Here is a 16,078-nt window from a genome sequence, read left to right on the forward strand (position 1 = left end):
GTTGTCCCCAGCGATTCAAACGGCCAATGCGACGTTGTCCCCAGTGATTCAAACGGCCAATGCGACGTTTTCCCCAACGTCGCAGACGCCAACCGCCAGACTGACGACCACCACCAATGCGTTGTCCAGTCCAGCCAGACTGCGGAGTCTTCATGCGGCGCACGCTTCCAACGTTGAGTTGTGGGACATTCACACCGTACCTAAAGGAAGGAGGACATTCACATTGACTTTTATTATTTGACATGACGACAAAAACAATTCATTACATAAATTTGCCCCTTACAATTTACAATTTAGGCATTTGGCAGACACTCTTAATCCAGAGAGCGACTTACAGTAAGCGAGTAACCCAAAACACGTGGTAATGCATCATATACATAAAACATTGTCATCATGAATCATATATGATTATACGTATAAGCTCAGCCTTTGCATACGCCTGTTTTATAGTTATAGTGCTCGGTGTGAATGGCCCCTTACGTGTTTTTATAGCTGTAAAGCAGAATCGTGGTTTTAGAGGAGTTCTATAGGTAATTGTTGGTATTATTATTTGTTGTAGTAGTTATTTAGTAGTAATATAGATGTTATTAGCATGTTAATTTGACAGATGCCAGGTTCATTTGTTGACCTGGCATCCCATACACACAGCGGCCATTTTGCGCTGACATCATTACAGTATGTGTGTGTGTTGTGAATAAATGTAACCCGAACGGGGTGGTATTTCATTAACTTAATACTATTTAGGTAATGAAATGTCGGGTGACATTGTTAAGTTAACCCATTTAGGCCTGACGTCGAAATTAAAAAATATATATTCTAAATTCCAACAGTTTTCTGAAAAACCTCATGTTTCTATGTCAGTGGTTCTCAAACAATTTCAAATTTCGCAAACGTGCATTATTGGCCCTAATATAAGCCCTCAATGGGGGTTGGGTTTTTGTGCTAATTATTATTATTTCCATCGATATAAGTAGTAAAGTGTGCCACTTATACTACTGATACTATTTACATTATGAAGAGAGGATATATACATTTTAGCAACATTCAATTCAATTCAATGCAATTCAATTCATTGAGGGCTTATGGTAGGGGAAAAAGCCAATAATGCGCTTTTGCACAAAATGACACCAGGACCTCTTTGGTGGGGACGTAACAACTACAAATGTAAGTAAGAAAGCCTTCTAGCATGGAATTATCCTTTAACGCATTTTGGGGCGGGAACCCCTTTTGGTGTTAGCATTATGGTATGCTTTAGCTATTGAAAAATAGCAGATCTACAAGCTCATAGCCCGGCACTGAATGCTGCACTACGAGCTTGTAGGTCTGTTATTTTTGAAAGATCAAAGAACGACTGACATAGAAACTAGTAGGGGAGCCTATCAATCAAGATTCTGATGCCCGTGATTTTGGAATGTTAATTTTTGGAGACGGGTATATCTTGATTTTTGGAGTTACCAGAATGCCAAAAAAAAAACATGTCTCCAATTTTTTCTGTTGGGTTTAGCATGTGCAATGAGCAAAATTCTGAAAGTTCAGAAAACTGTCAGGATTTAGAAGACATTTTTAGAATCTGATCTCAGGTCAAAATGGGTTAATATCAAAATGGCCGCCTTGTGAATATGGTGAATAGTTTGTATAGTTTCAGTGTACAGATGCGTTTTATATACTATACTGTTAGGAATGATGACATGTTTACCTACTGTACCTACTGTATGATCCTATGCATTTGATGTACTATCTCATGTTTGCGGTGCTTACTGTAAATCAAACCCATTCAGGACGGGAACCCAGGTTTTGGTGTTTCAACGTAAGCATTACTGTTATACTTTAGCTATTGATATAGAAACATAGGTTTTTCAGAAAACATTTTAGAATACATTCTGTAGAAAAGTAGTATTAGTAGTAATAGTATTAACCCATTCTGAACGGGCACCCATTTTGGTGTTAGCATCATGTTATGCTTTAGCTATTGAAAAATAGCAGATCTACAAGCTCATATCGCGCCACCGAGTGGCGCGATACGAGCTTGTAGGTCTGCTATTTTTGAATAATCGAAGAACGACTGACATTTTTAGAATCTGATCTCAGGTCAGAATGGGTTCATCAGACCAGTGTGTGTCCGGCGGAAACCTCGTATGAATCTGATCTCAGGTCAGAATGGGTTAAAGAGTCCTTACTTGTCAAACATCCGGCTAACTTCTGAACGCCTCAAAGAGACTGCATGATTCTCTACAACACAAGACAAAAAACATGTATATCATTCATCTATTATATCATTATTATATCATCTATTATATCATTATTATATCATCTATTATATCATATCATCTATTATATCATTATTATATCATCTATTATATCATTCATAAATTATATCATCTCCACAAAGCACTGTCATATACAATCAACAGTCAAAATACAATATGTTAATATGCTATTATAATTAATTAGCTGAATAATTTACAACTAACACCATGGAGAGTGCAAAGTACTCATAAGTATAGACTAACTACAATTGTGATTACATTATGAAAGCAAGGTGTGTACACAATAATCATATTATTGATATATAATTACTAGTATATCCATAATATCCTGTACTGAAATAAATGTTTTGAAAACATGCTCAGAAAGACTGAACTTTTTTTTCTCCAAAATGAGTTAATATCACAGGCAGACTCTTCACATACTAGAGCATGTCTGAAATAAGTGTCAGAGCTGAAATCGACATGTTAAATAAATGCTTAGTGTAATTTTAGAGTCCACAGAAGTGAACCTGTTAAGTTTTCTCAACTCACTGTTTCTCTGCAAGACATTAATCTATAAGCCATATCTCCTCAACTGGTGGACAACCACTATGTCAATTTGAAGCTATGATTCCCTGCTTTCATATGACAACAAAAATACTAAAGTCCCTGTCAAATTTGGTCACATTATGGTAACAATCAATGTATTTGAAATGAACCGAACTCAATCCAAACAACATGTCCAGTGCAGCATACATCCAGTATACAGTAGATGGATGCTGAGTATTTCAGCCATCTCAGTAGTTTTTGACACTGACGTATCCATACCTAAAGCCCAAACCTGACCAATGCAACTACCGCTAGTCGCTACTCCTTGCAACAAAACGGTCGCAAAAGGTCAACGGCACCAATGCAGCTCCGGGCGTCGGGGCTAATGTGTTTTGCAAGTATCGTTTAATTTTGCAAGGAGTTCCACGGCGAATCATTGGTGCCGTTCGGGCTTTAAAGGATAACTTTATTTTTTTCAATTTGCTGCTTTCTTTCGTTTTAAGTATTTTAGCGGTTTTTGACAAGGGGGGCGGGGGCATTCGAGCATGGGGCTAAATATGTATTTCTTTACAAAATATTATGGCGATTTATTATTTTATTATTTACTATAGTCCTACTAGACCCCAAGAAACTACATCTGGCCACAGAAGATCACAGGATCTACTGAATGTGAAGGTAGCCTATTGGGGGGAAGCCACACTGTGTCATAGGCTCAATATGTCAGTTTGACACATTCAGTAGATCTCGTGATCTTTTGTGGCCAGATGTAATTTCTTGGGGTTTAGTAGGACTACAGTAAATAATAAAATAATAAATCGCTATGACATTTTGTAAAAAAAAATACATATTTAGCCCCATGCTCAAATGCCCCCGCCTCCCTGTCAAAAACCACCAAAATTCCTAAAATGAAAGAAAGCAGCAAATGAAGAAAAAATTACACTCATCTTTTACTTTCTCTAATAACAACCTAAAACATGAACCTTGGTTGAAAAAAACTAAAGTTGTCCTTTAAAGGAGAATTCCATGCTAGATGGCTTTCTTAACTTTCTTACCTTTCTTTGTATAGTTGTTACGTCCCCACCAAAGAGGTCCAGGTGTTTTTTTGTGCAAAAACTCCTTATTGTCTATTTCCCCTACCATAAGCCCTCAATGAATTGCATTGAATTGAATGGGAATTGAATGGGGCTATGGGGTGTTGTGCTAATTCACTTATTTCCATTGAAATAAGTAGTAAAGTGTGCCACTTGGGATATTATTTACATTATGAAGAGAGGATATATACAAAAAATATATAATTTTGAGCGATGGAAATAAGCGAATTAGCACAACATCCCATAGCCCATTCAATTCCCATTCAATTCAATGCAATTCAGTTAGGGCTTATGGTAGGGGAAATAGCCAATAAGGAGCTTTTGCACAAAATAACACCTGGACCTCTTTGGTGGGGACGTAACAACTACAAAGAAAGGTAAGAAAGCCTTTTAGTATGGAATTGTCCTTTAAGCCCAGTACATGTTTGTGGGCGTTTTACCTTCTTTACGGCGTTGACTCCGAGCGTCCACCAGACCAGGCATCAACACACCCAGCAGCACCATCAGCACAGCGGCAGGCGCAATAAGGCCCTTCATCCTGCAACACAGAACCAAACACATCCATCATGACACATAATAATGTTAGCTTCTCACGCAAATCATGACATATCAGTGCCCTTCAGTATGCCTATCTACTAGCAATAATGAATAGAGTATTGTTGCAAAAGTTAAATAAATAAAACTAACTGAAATTATAGACAAAATACCCTTAGTTTTAGTTTTTATCAATATTTATATGCCTTTCGGATATTTATAATATAATCCTTTTAAATTCAATAGATTAATCTCCTCATTTCTCCAACAAGTTTTACGTCAGTTTTCAGCACCGTACGGCAGCATGTAGCCACGCTAACCCTAACCCACAAATAAACCAAAGTACGGAAAAAACCCTAAAACTAAACTAAAACTAAGCATGTTCACCAAAATAAAAACTAGCAAACCCGCTCTAAAAACTAACTAAAACTAACTGAATTAGAAAAAAAATAATCAAAACTAACTAAAACTAAACTATAATGAAAAAAAAAAACTATTATAACCTTGCTCTATACCATACCTTTCTGCAGACTCAACGCTGTATAAGGTGTGTATAAGGTCTCCAAGAGGATGGAATGTATTGTGTCTTAACGGTTGAGGGGTTCGTCTGCCTTTTATATGTCTTTGGGTAGAGCGTGACTTTGAACCTTGTCATTGCATGTTGTAATACATAAGTACGGTATGGTATGTGGACACTCATAATCTCTAATCTCAAAGTAACACATGTTGTTCACAGTAGCGCTTCCTCCTCCTATCACTTCCTCCAGTTCTCCAAATCTCACACCCCCAAATTATTTTTATTTTTATTTAACCTTTATCTAACCAGTAAAATCACATTGAGACTGCGTCTCTTTTACAGGTGGGAAATGGCCAAGAGGCAGACATAAAATTACACTTCAATACCACAGCGTCAATGTTACATTTTGAACCAGCGAATACAACGTCCATGATACACCTTGAAGTACCTATGCATAAATACAACAAGTCACCTGTCCTACTTTTTAGTAGCAGGGCAAAATACACAATATAGACAATCTACACGATCTGAGCCGATATAATAAATATATAGGCATGAACATAGGCCAGTAGTACATATATCCAAACATGTGCAGGTGTTGGATTGTGCATCAAAGATGATCCTTTTGAAACTTCTCAAGGGAACTTTCAAAGCCAATTTTAGTCTGGACTGTAGATCATTCCACGACCAAGGGCCGAAGAAGGCCAGACATGTTTTACCCCCCTCTGATTCGAATGCTGGTACTACACACCGCAGCCAAGCATTTGACCTGAGGTTTAGGCCGTTTTATTAGAGTATTCTTTAACACACTCACTCCAGAGAGCCACCCCCCCCCCCCCCCCCCCCCCGGGCCACCAGTTTCCCATGCATGCTTTAAAATACCAAAAATATTTAACCCATTCACTGCGGGAACCCCTTTTGGTGTTATAACGATTATGTTATACTTTAGCTATTGAAAAATACAAGCTTGTAGGTCTGCTATTTTTGAAAAATCGAAGAACGACTGACACAGAAACACAGCTTTTTCAGAAAACGGCGGTCTTTCTGCCACAAAGCGCCGTGCATCTGACTGCCTGGAACAATCTCCCGCTTATCTCTTTATAGATCTATTTCGTCATTCAGCAGCTTCAGCAACTTCCTTATTATATTCACATCTCGACTCCACCTGTTTACGCCTCTAATCTGACACGTCGAGCGATGACACTGCATGATGTATTTGCGCTGTGCTCGTCTTCCTCTATTGCCTAACCACTGAGGATGATGATGATGTGGTGGTTGGTGGAAACCATATTTAATGTATGTATTTTTATGGGTCCTCCCATGCTGGTAAAAATGGTAAATGGTGTATTTATATAGAGCGCCTTTATCCAAGGCGCTTTACATAGATTGTGCATTACATTCACTCATTCACACACACACATTCACACACCTTTACATAGATTTTGCATTACATTCACCCATTCACACACACACACACACACACACACACACACACACACATTCACACACCTTTGCATAGATTGTGCATTACATTCACCCATTCACACACACACACACACACACACACACACACACACACACACACACACACACACATTCACACACCTTTACATAGATTGTGCATTACATTCACCCATTCAGACACACATTCACACACCTTTACATAGATTGTGCATTTCATTCACCCATTCACACACACACACACACACACACACGCACGCACGCACGCACGCACGCACGCACGCACGCACGCACGCACGCACACACACACCTTTACATAGATTGTGCATTTCATTCACCCATTCACACACACACACACACTCACACACACACACACACACACACACACACACACACACACACACACACACACACACACACACACACACACACACATTCACACACCTTTACATAGATTGTGCATTACATTAACCCATTCACACACATTCATACACCTTTACATAGATTGAGCATTACATTCACCCATTCACACACATTCACACACCTTGACATAGATTGAGCATTGTATTCACCCATTCACACACACATTCACACACCTTTACATAGATTGAGCATTACATTCACCCATCCACACACACATTCACACACCGATGGCGGCAGAAACCATGCAAGGCACCAACCAGCACATCGGGAGCAATTAGGGTTTCAGAGTCTTGCTCAAGGACACTTCAACACTATTTCTGGGGAGCCCACAGGATTTTGTCCACAATTCCATGCTGTATAGGCCTAGAGGGTATGCGCGTGACATCATCATCAAACCCGGAAGTAATGTATAGGGACACCTACTGAGTGGCAAAAAACTACTTCCTGTCCTTGACAGGCCATGTATCCGAACAGAAAAGTTGAATTGTATTGCATTAAACGACAATAAACGACACTTTCTTTGGTCACTCATTTAGTGGTACCATTATCTAATTGTGTTGACTTCTTGCAAAATTAAGTAATGCAGATGTTTAACAATAATGGTAACTCTTGAGAGTGTAAAAAAAATTAACTAGAGTGGAGAGAGTGGAGGGCTGGAGGCAGCCAATTTAGATTTTTATATCTAGTCATAAAACTAGTTTTCACTTTGTTTTAGTTACATTTTAGTCACCCGGAATGTTTTAGTGTTAGTCTGGTTTTAGTCGACTAAATGTCATGAGATTTTCGTCGACTAAACCTACACACTAAACCCAAGTGTTTAGGTTATAAACTGTTTTAAAAACATATTTGTAACACTTTTTAGATTATAAACAGAAGAACATGTTTAATCGCCTGTAACACTTTTTAAACACATAAACGTGCTTAGTGTTTACAATCAAAGTCAGTCATATAGGTGTTTAGAATTTGAACACTAGGTGTTCTCGTGAGGTGTTTGAGTGAACTCGTGTTCTACTGTATTTTATGACCATTAATAAACATTTGGCATTTTATTATTACACACATTAAACGCGTCACATGTCCCAGGGATTTACAGTGTTATATACAGTAGCTTCATGCAGTACTGTACGCGTCGCACATCTGGCAGGCCACAACTAGAAAAGTGCTCTCCACAGAGAGCATACGGTATGTGACTGTTTCTGACAGAGGCTAAGTCATTTCTGTTTTTTTTTTTCATGTCATATGAAAGCAGGGAATCATAGCTTCAAAGTGACATATTGGTTGTTCAGTTTGACCCACCAGTGTTGGAGATATGGCTTATAGAGTAATGTCTTGCAGAAAACAGCGAGTTGAGGAAAAACAGGCTTGAAATTAAAGGTTCACCTCTGTGGTCTCTTCACATTACACCTATAGCTACATGTCTAAGCATCTCTTTCATATTATTTAAATGTCGATTTCAGCTCTGACATTTATTTCAGGCATGCTCTAGTATGTGAAGCGTATATGCCTTGTGCTATTAAGTCAAAAAGAAAAAAATAAAATCTGTTTTTCTCCTCTCCTCCTTGCCACTATGACTGTCTCTGTATCAAAAAGACTCACGTGTTGTACCCCCCCCCCCCCCCCCCTTAGCAACGTGTTCTGTGTTTGTGACAAGATGTGCGCTGTGTAACTAACTACTACAACTGTGTTGCGGTCGGACTACATGCAGTCTCTTCCTCTTTTCTTCGCTCTTTCTCGTTCTTAAGTAAACCCTTGAATTCCTTAGAAATGGGAAGCCATGCTTTCCATTTCTCACTGTGTGTGTTCTGGGTTTCAACCTCATGCCAGTTTCTAGCGTCTGGCGGCAGAACAATGACCCAGAGATCTGGCTTCATAGCCTTAATCCATTCTGACCTGAGATCAGATTCTACAAAATGTCTTCTACATCCTGACAGTTTTCATTCTGACCTGAGATCAGATTCATACGAGGTTTCCACTGGACACACACTGGTCTGATTAACCCATTCTGACCTGAGATCAGATTCTAAAAATGTCAGTCGTTCTTTGATTTTTCAAAAATAGCAGACCTACAAGCTCGTAGCACGCCACTCGGTGGCGCGCTATGAGATTGTAGATCTGCTATTTTTCAATAGCTAAAGCATAACATTTGTACTTTTACAATTATTTGAAAAAAACTGGAGATTTTAATTTTGATTTGAAAACATACATTAACCACTTCAACGCTATACATTTCGGCCATTTGAAAATAGCCGATCGATCTGCTATTTTCAATCGATTTTGTACACATTTTGAACTTGTGAAATGGGAAATTCTGCAATACGAGTACATTTTATGATTTTAAGTACTGCAATATAAGTACATTTTGATGCCGATACTTTTGTACTTTTACTAAAGTACATTTTCAATTCCGTACTTACAACGAAGTACTTCTAAATTGCAGTATTGGTACTTTTACTTAAGTAAAACAATTGAGTACTTTTTCCACCACTGCTGTACAGTATGCACACATGCCTTGGATTGATGTGTTGAGACTGAATTCTATTCATTTTCAATTTTCTTTTTATAGCTACTTCTATAGCTTGTTCTTTCCAAAAGTTCAAAGATTAACTACACATGATTTCCAGAGTCAGGTAATATAACAACTTTTTTGAGATTCGGTATATAGTCTATAATTGGCCTCCAGAGTTTGTGAGAGGGACCCATATATTTGACAAAAGAAATCCCATGAATCATGAATGCAGGGCAACAACAAGGGTAACAACTTACATCCTACATTATACATTTGTCAATGTTGACCTTGGGCCGACGGTGTACAGAAACCGTTGCTACGGCGATTTGCGCACGTGACCCCCAGCATTATGCCTGCGCACGTGACCCCCAGCATTATGCCTGTGCGCTGACCTGAACCCAGCTGCAGCACAGCTCAGTGGGAGAGGGGAAATGACAGACTGGATCTGGCCCTTCGACAACAACATTATATATAGCCTATATATAATACCATGTAGGTTGGTTGTAGTCAGGAGAGAGTCGAGAGAGACTCGGAGTAGAGTCGCTGCTCCTTCGCCTGGAAAGGAGCCAGCTTCGGGGCATCTGGTTAGGATGCCTCTGGGGCGTCTCCCTATAGGGAGGTCCTCGAGGCACGTCCCACTTGGAGGAGACCCCGGGGCAGACCAAGGATCACGTCCCACTGGGAGGAGACCCCCGGGGCAGACCAAGGACCACGTCCCACTGGGAGGAGACCCCGGGGCAGATCAAGGACCACGTCCCACTGGGAGGAGACCCCGGGGCAGACCAAGGATCACGTCCCACTGGGAGTAGACCCCCGGGGCAGACCAAGGCGCAGTTGGAGGAAACACATAAGGCCTCACTGCAGGCCTTGGAACGTCTCGGGACCCACTCGGGACCCACCCCCCCCCCCCCCCCCCCCCCCCCAGGAGGAAGTTACTAATGTTTCTCTGGAGAGGGACGTCTGGAACTCTCTGGTGGAGCTGTTTCCCCCGCGACCCGACGACGGATAAGTGGTTGAAGATGGATGGAGGTTGTTGTCAATATGGTTATAATTGTTGTTTGAATGTCATTAAAATATTCAACACCACTTTGACGCATTTTTAAAAACCTGCTCTTCTCTGGCCGCGCTCAATGAATAACTACCTCTCCACTCCGCTCGTATCCTCTGTGTTGGACAGTCTCTTCCTTCTTCTCGTTCCTAGTATAGCCCAGCCTTTCATTAGAAATGGGAAGCCATGCTGGGCTCGGTTTGTGTGTTCTGGGTTTCAACCTCATGCCAGGACGCCGTTGGATGCAGAACAAGGACCAAGGGGACCGGGCTTTAGGACCAAGGGGACCGGGCTTTAGGACCAAGGGGACCTGGCTTTACAGTAGCCTAATCTCTACGCTTGGAGAGCTGGAGACAGTCGGTCTCCCTTTAAACCATTTAGACCTGAGGACGATTCTACAAAATCCTAACCTATATGTGTTTCTATGTTTTTCTAACCTTTTTTACACGTCAAGGACCCCCAGAATTATCTGTACGTGGCTGTGCAGGACCCCCCATGTGGAAATATGTTGCTCCAGGGACCCCCCCAGAAGCAAAGATTTGAGTTAAAAACGTTCGCTCTGAAAGAATATATATTGAAAGATTTGCACCACATTTTCACGACTTAAAAAAAATAGCAGACATACAAGCTCGTAGTGCGCCACTCGGTGGCGCGCTATGAGCTTGTAGATCTGCTATTTCTTTCAATAGCTAAAGTATACAACATAACGCTTAAAACACCAAAAGGGGTTCCCGGCCCAAAATGGGTTAAACCGACCTTCCAAAACATTTCAAAACAACTTTTCTATCCGCCTCTCTCTCTCTAGGCTGTCCTCATAGACGAGCTCTCCGTCGTCTCTTCCAGTCATCCCGGTACTCGGTACGTCTGACTAGTCCGTTGGTGCTTTGCGCTCCTGTGTCTTTCTTTTTTTTTTTTTTTTTTTTTGCGGCTTACGCCTTTATTGATTTTTTAAGGGATAGAAAGTAGGCTGACAGGAAACGGGAGAGAGATGGGGGGATGACATGCGGTAAAGGCCGTGTCGGGTCCGGGAGTCGAACCCGCGGCACACCGCGACTGGATCACCAGTCCGGTGCCCAGACCGTTACGCTACGGCCTGGGCCTCCTGTGTCTTTCTTAAGTACATCCACATAATTATGTTAAAATACTTTCAGTGCCATTGCCGAAGCCCTTTTATAGTGCATTCGATCGAGCGACCCATAATGCTATACTTACGTTAGCCGGTTAGCTAGCTGTGTTAGCACTGGATCGTCTTAGATCGTCGTCGCCAATAATAATCCATTCTAACTGTTTCTTTCAATCGCCTGTATCTCCTATTCCTTGTCCCAGATGGCATTTTGGTCAAAACAGCATTTATTTGACGGCACAGAGACTGCGATGTGGAGCTCTCCAGTGCTCCGGCATAGATCGATCACGCAAACAAAGGTTGTCTCGGCTCCGTCTAGCTGGCAGGGATAATCCACTTCCGGCTTACTGAAAATGTGGCTTTTCAAAAGCTCGACTGGAAAAAATGCTGGCGTGAATTAGGTCCTAATTTTTCAATAAATGTGTTAATGTGAGAAGTCATCTTGACCGGTGCCCGTGGGTTGGTTGGTTCCCACCACAGCGCTAGTCTCATTATCCTGGTGTCTTTGGCAGTGTCCTGCTAGTCTCATTCTCCTGGTGTCTTTGGCAGTGTCCTGCTAGTCTCATTCTCCTGGTGTCTTTGGCAGTGTCCTGCTAGTCTCATTCTCCTGGTGTCTTTGGCAGTGTCCTGCTAGTCTCATTCTCCTGGTGTCTTTGGCAGTGTCCTGCTAGTCTCATTCTCCTGGTGTATTTGGCAGTGTCCTGCTAGTCTCATTCTCCTGGTGTCTTTGGCAGTGTCCTGCTAGTCTCATTCTCCTGGTGTCTTTGGCAGTGTCCTGCTAGTCTCATTATCCTGGTGTCTTTGGCAGTGTCCTGCTAGTCTCATTCTCCTGGTGTCTTTGGCAGTGTCCTGTTAGTCTCATTCTCCTGGTGTCTTTGGCAGTGTCCTGCTAGTCTCATTTTCCTGGTGTCTTTGGCAGTGTCCTGCTAGTCTCATTCTCCTGGTGTCTTTGGCAGTGTCTTGCTAGTCTCATTCTCCTGGTGTCTTTGGCAGTGTCCTGGTAGTCTCATTCTCCTGGTGTCTTTGGCAGTGTCGATCATGCTAGTCTCATTCTCCTGGCTGCTATGTTCTGGCTCACCCTTGGCATTCCATCATACAGGTTCTTGACTTTAGTGATGGGAGATTAATCAGCAAACACATCGGTATCGGCCGATTTTTTCGGTTCGATTAATCAATCAGACGGATGAATTAATCGGCTTCAGCTTGAACAGATCTACAAGCTCACACTATTAAATATAAAGGCATTTAAGTTAAATCTGACCTACCTATAAGCCTGCAGTGCAGACACCCCGGTACGTTACATGTATTTTTCAGAATAGATAGAATAGATTATATATTTTTAATACAGACTGAGATCATAATCGGCCTCGTCATCAAGGCCCGGATAAATCCGCTGTTTCTTTTCAATTATTTTAAAACAGCGAATTAAACGCATCAAACAAATAGCGGCAATGGCTTCCAGAGTTTGTGAGAGGGACCCTATTTGACCAGAAATAATCCCATAGATAATGAATGCAACAAGGGCACAAGGGGTAAGAATGTTGACCTCGGGCCGACCTTGGTGGACGGTGGATGTCACAAACGTTAGACTGATGTCAGAAACTGTTGCCTAACTACGGCGATTTGCGTATTCGACCCCCAGCATTATACCTGCGCGCTGACATGAACCCAGCTGCAACACAGCTCAGTGGAGGAGGAGGAGCTGACAGATAAGGTGTTAATATTGTTGCTCGCATGTCGTCAATATATTTAACGTCAGCGATGACCACATATACGACTATGAAACGTACCGTTAGCAAACGAGACAGCCATAGTCAGTCAGACTGTCGTGTATACGAGCTATGTCATGTCGTTACCCCACACCGATCTACTCCCACGCCGGGCGCGGAGAGTTCCGGGAGGTCTACGAGCCTGCAGAGGACTCCTTCCTCCTAATCGACGCTCTGGAGCGAGACGCGCGCGCTCTGCAGCGGCTGCAGCCGTCCGTGTGCGTGGAGGTGGGCACCGGCTCGGGCGTCGTGTCCGCCTTCCTGGCGGCGGTGCTGGGACCCTCAGCGCTGTACGTGTGCACCGACCGGAACCCCGCGGCCGCGCGCTGCACGCAGGAGACCGCCCGCCGCAACCACGTCTCCCTGCAGCCGGTGGTCACGGACCTGGCCGAGGGCCTCCTGCCCCGCCTGGCCGGAGCCGTGGACGTCCTGCTGTTCAACCCGCCCTACGTGGCCACGCCCTCGGAGGAGGTGGGCGGCGAGGGCGTGGCGGCGGCGTGGGCCGGCGGCCGGCGGGGCAGAGAGGTGACGGACAGGTTCCTCCCCGCGGTGCCTCGGCTGCTGTCCGACCGGGGCAGGTTTTACCTCGTCGCCGTGGCGGAGAACGACCCCGAGGAGATCGTCTCTCTGCTGGCGGAGGCCGGCCTCGCGGGCGTCTCGTGTCTCTCCAGGAGGGCCGGCAACGAGAGGCTGTCTGTCCTGCGCTTCCACAGAACAAAGCCTCAAACCACGGTTCGGGGCGGCGGTGGCTCAGGGGTAGAGTGGCCACTATGGGGCGGCGGTGGCTCAGGGGTAGAGTGGCCGGATGGTAACCGCAATGTTGCCGATTTGAATCCTGTGGGCTCCCCCAGAGTTAGTGTTGAAGTGTCCTTGAGCAAGACACTGAACCCCTGTGTGCTGGTTGGTGCCTTGCATGGTTTCCGCCTATCGGTGTATGAATGGATGAATGTAATGCACAATCTTTGTAAAGCGCCTTGGATAAAGGCGCTATATAAATGCACCATTTACCATTTAGAATGGCCAGCGGTGAATCTGTACACGTGCCGCTCTTTAAGCAGCGGCTTTTTCACCATATATGGAATTCCATATATGGGGATAAAAAAGAAAAAACTATAATCACCATGTATGATGATGACATCAAACAAAGACGTCACGTGATGACGTCATTTGCCGTTGACTTGGCCTGAAAGTTTTTTCGGAACAGAATTTGTCCTAAAAAGTCCATATAAGGAGTTACGCAAACTGCGTTCACTTCATGGGGATTCAGTCCAATGGCGGCTCTCCTACATATAGACTTCTATTGAGGGTGGGGTCAACCAACTGGGACAAGTCCTGGACCGGAAGTATAGGCAGAAATGCATTGGACTGCTTGTCCCAGTTCAGGCTGCATGAACAGCGCTCGAGTGCTCGATTTTCTGCCCCCCCCCTCAACATCGTAACTCTTATATTAGAATTAGAACTTCTTTCTAATTATTTGATCGTCCCAAAACGTTGTGTTTATACTCTCATGATTTGTCACAACAAGAGTTGTCTTTGTCCGTGACTTAAATCTATTTAAATAAATACTTTTTGAAACGTCTCTGGGGGAAAATGAAAGGGGAATTCTCTTCCGGGCCGCTCGTCGTCATGCGACACTCTATAGAGCACCGACGGCCTGACCTCACTCGCTCATCCCCTGGTTCTGCCCGGTTCACGGAAGTTATTTCTCTATGAAGAACAACATGGGCTCATCTTAAAAGCGTTTCATATAAGTATTGTGGTCCAAAAATAAACAAGCTGTCTCTGCGTTATTGTCAGGGAGGTGTCTCAGTATCGTTTGCGACAGTCAGTCACTCATATAATGATACAGTCTGTTTGTCACGCCCACACCAGTGTGAGCGCACCTGCACCAGGTTCCACGCTGAGTAGCCAAGGTTACTTATTGTCTGCCGCTACCCATTGTTCTCTGCCTGCAGATCAACCCAGTTTACCCTAGGTTAGCACGGCGTTATTCTTGAACCTGTTATCCAGCCTGTTATTATATCTGACCTTAGCCTGTCCCTGGTTATCCCTTGCCTGACGCCTTGTACCTTTGCCTGTTCCCAGAACCACTGTGTATGGACCCGGACCGAACTCTGATTCACGACTTGCCTTATCCCTATCAGAACCGACGCCCCACGGACAGCCTTCCAGGAATCCTGACCCACTATATGCCTACCTACTACGCCTCTGCCTTTTCCCTTTGAACTTTAATAAAACCCGTTAAAGGTTTGCTGCCTGCTTTTGAGTCCTATCCTTTCTGGTTCCTGACACTGTTTCTAGTGAAAATGTAACTAATTCAGTAGCAGTAACAACAGTGTTTTCTCTCAGTCAGTTGATTCTTCATATCCATATGAGTGAAGCGGCCGGGATGACATTTTTCAAACACAGTTCTTATATGAGGCGATCTAAAATCCCCCCTATGGGGAGTACAATGCAAAAAAAAGTACTTGAACCCGTAGATTTGCAGCCCTCTACCGATATTGACGTCAGACTTCAGTTCTCTATATTCTGACTTTCACTCATGGTGTTTTTTGTTTCATAGAATGAGAGTTCCTTCAGTGGAGGGTCAACGTCACATGTTTCATAGAGTGAGAGAGTTACTTCAGTGGAGGGTCAACGTCACATGTTTCATAGAGTGAGAGAGTTCCTTGCAGTGGAGGGTCAACGTCACATGTTTCATAGAGTGAGAGAGTTCCTTCAGTGGAGGGTCAACGTCACATGTTTCATAGAGTGAGAGAGTTACTTCAGTGGAGGGTCAACGTCACATGTTTCATAGAGTGAGAGAGTTCC

At 43.3% G+C, this 16,078-nt stretch overlaps 1 protein-coding gene across 1 annotated transcript; it reads left to right on the top strand.

Moving 5' to 3' along the window:
• Window positions 1-13,339: 13,339 nt before the first annotated feature.
• On the top strand, window positions 13,340-15,492 carry LOC310856774 (methyltransferase N6AMT1-like; the record flags this gene model as incomplete). The annotated part of the gene is made up of 2 exons (XM_083762249.1): window positions 13,340-14,023; window positions 15,301-15,492. 2 exons carry the CDS (start codon window positions 13,340-13,342, stop codon window positions 15,490-15,492), a joined length of 876 nt encoding a protein of 291 aa, XP_083618375.1.
• Between the last annotated feature and the right edge of the window lie 586 nt (window positions 15,493-16,078).

This window comes from Protomyctophum parallelum (assembly GCF_964188405.1).
Source record: "Protomyctophum parallelum genome assembly, chromosome: 3".
In the NCBI taxonomy this organism is placed as follows: domain Eukaryota; kingdom Metazoa; phylum Chordata; class Actinopteri; order Myctophiformes; family Myctophidae; genus Protomyctophum; species Protomyctophum parallelum.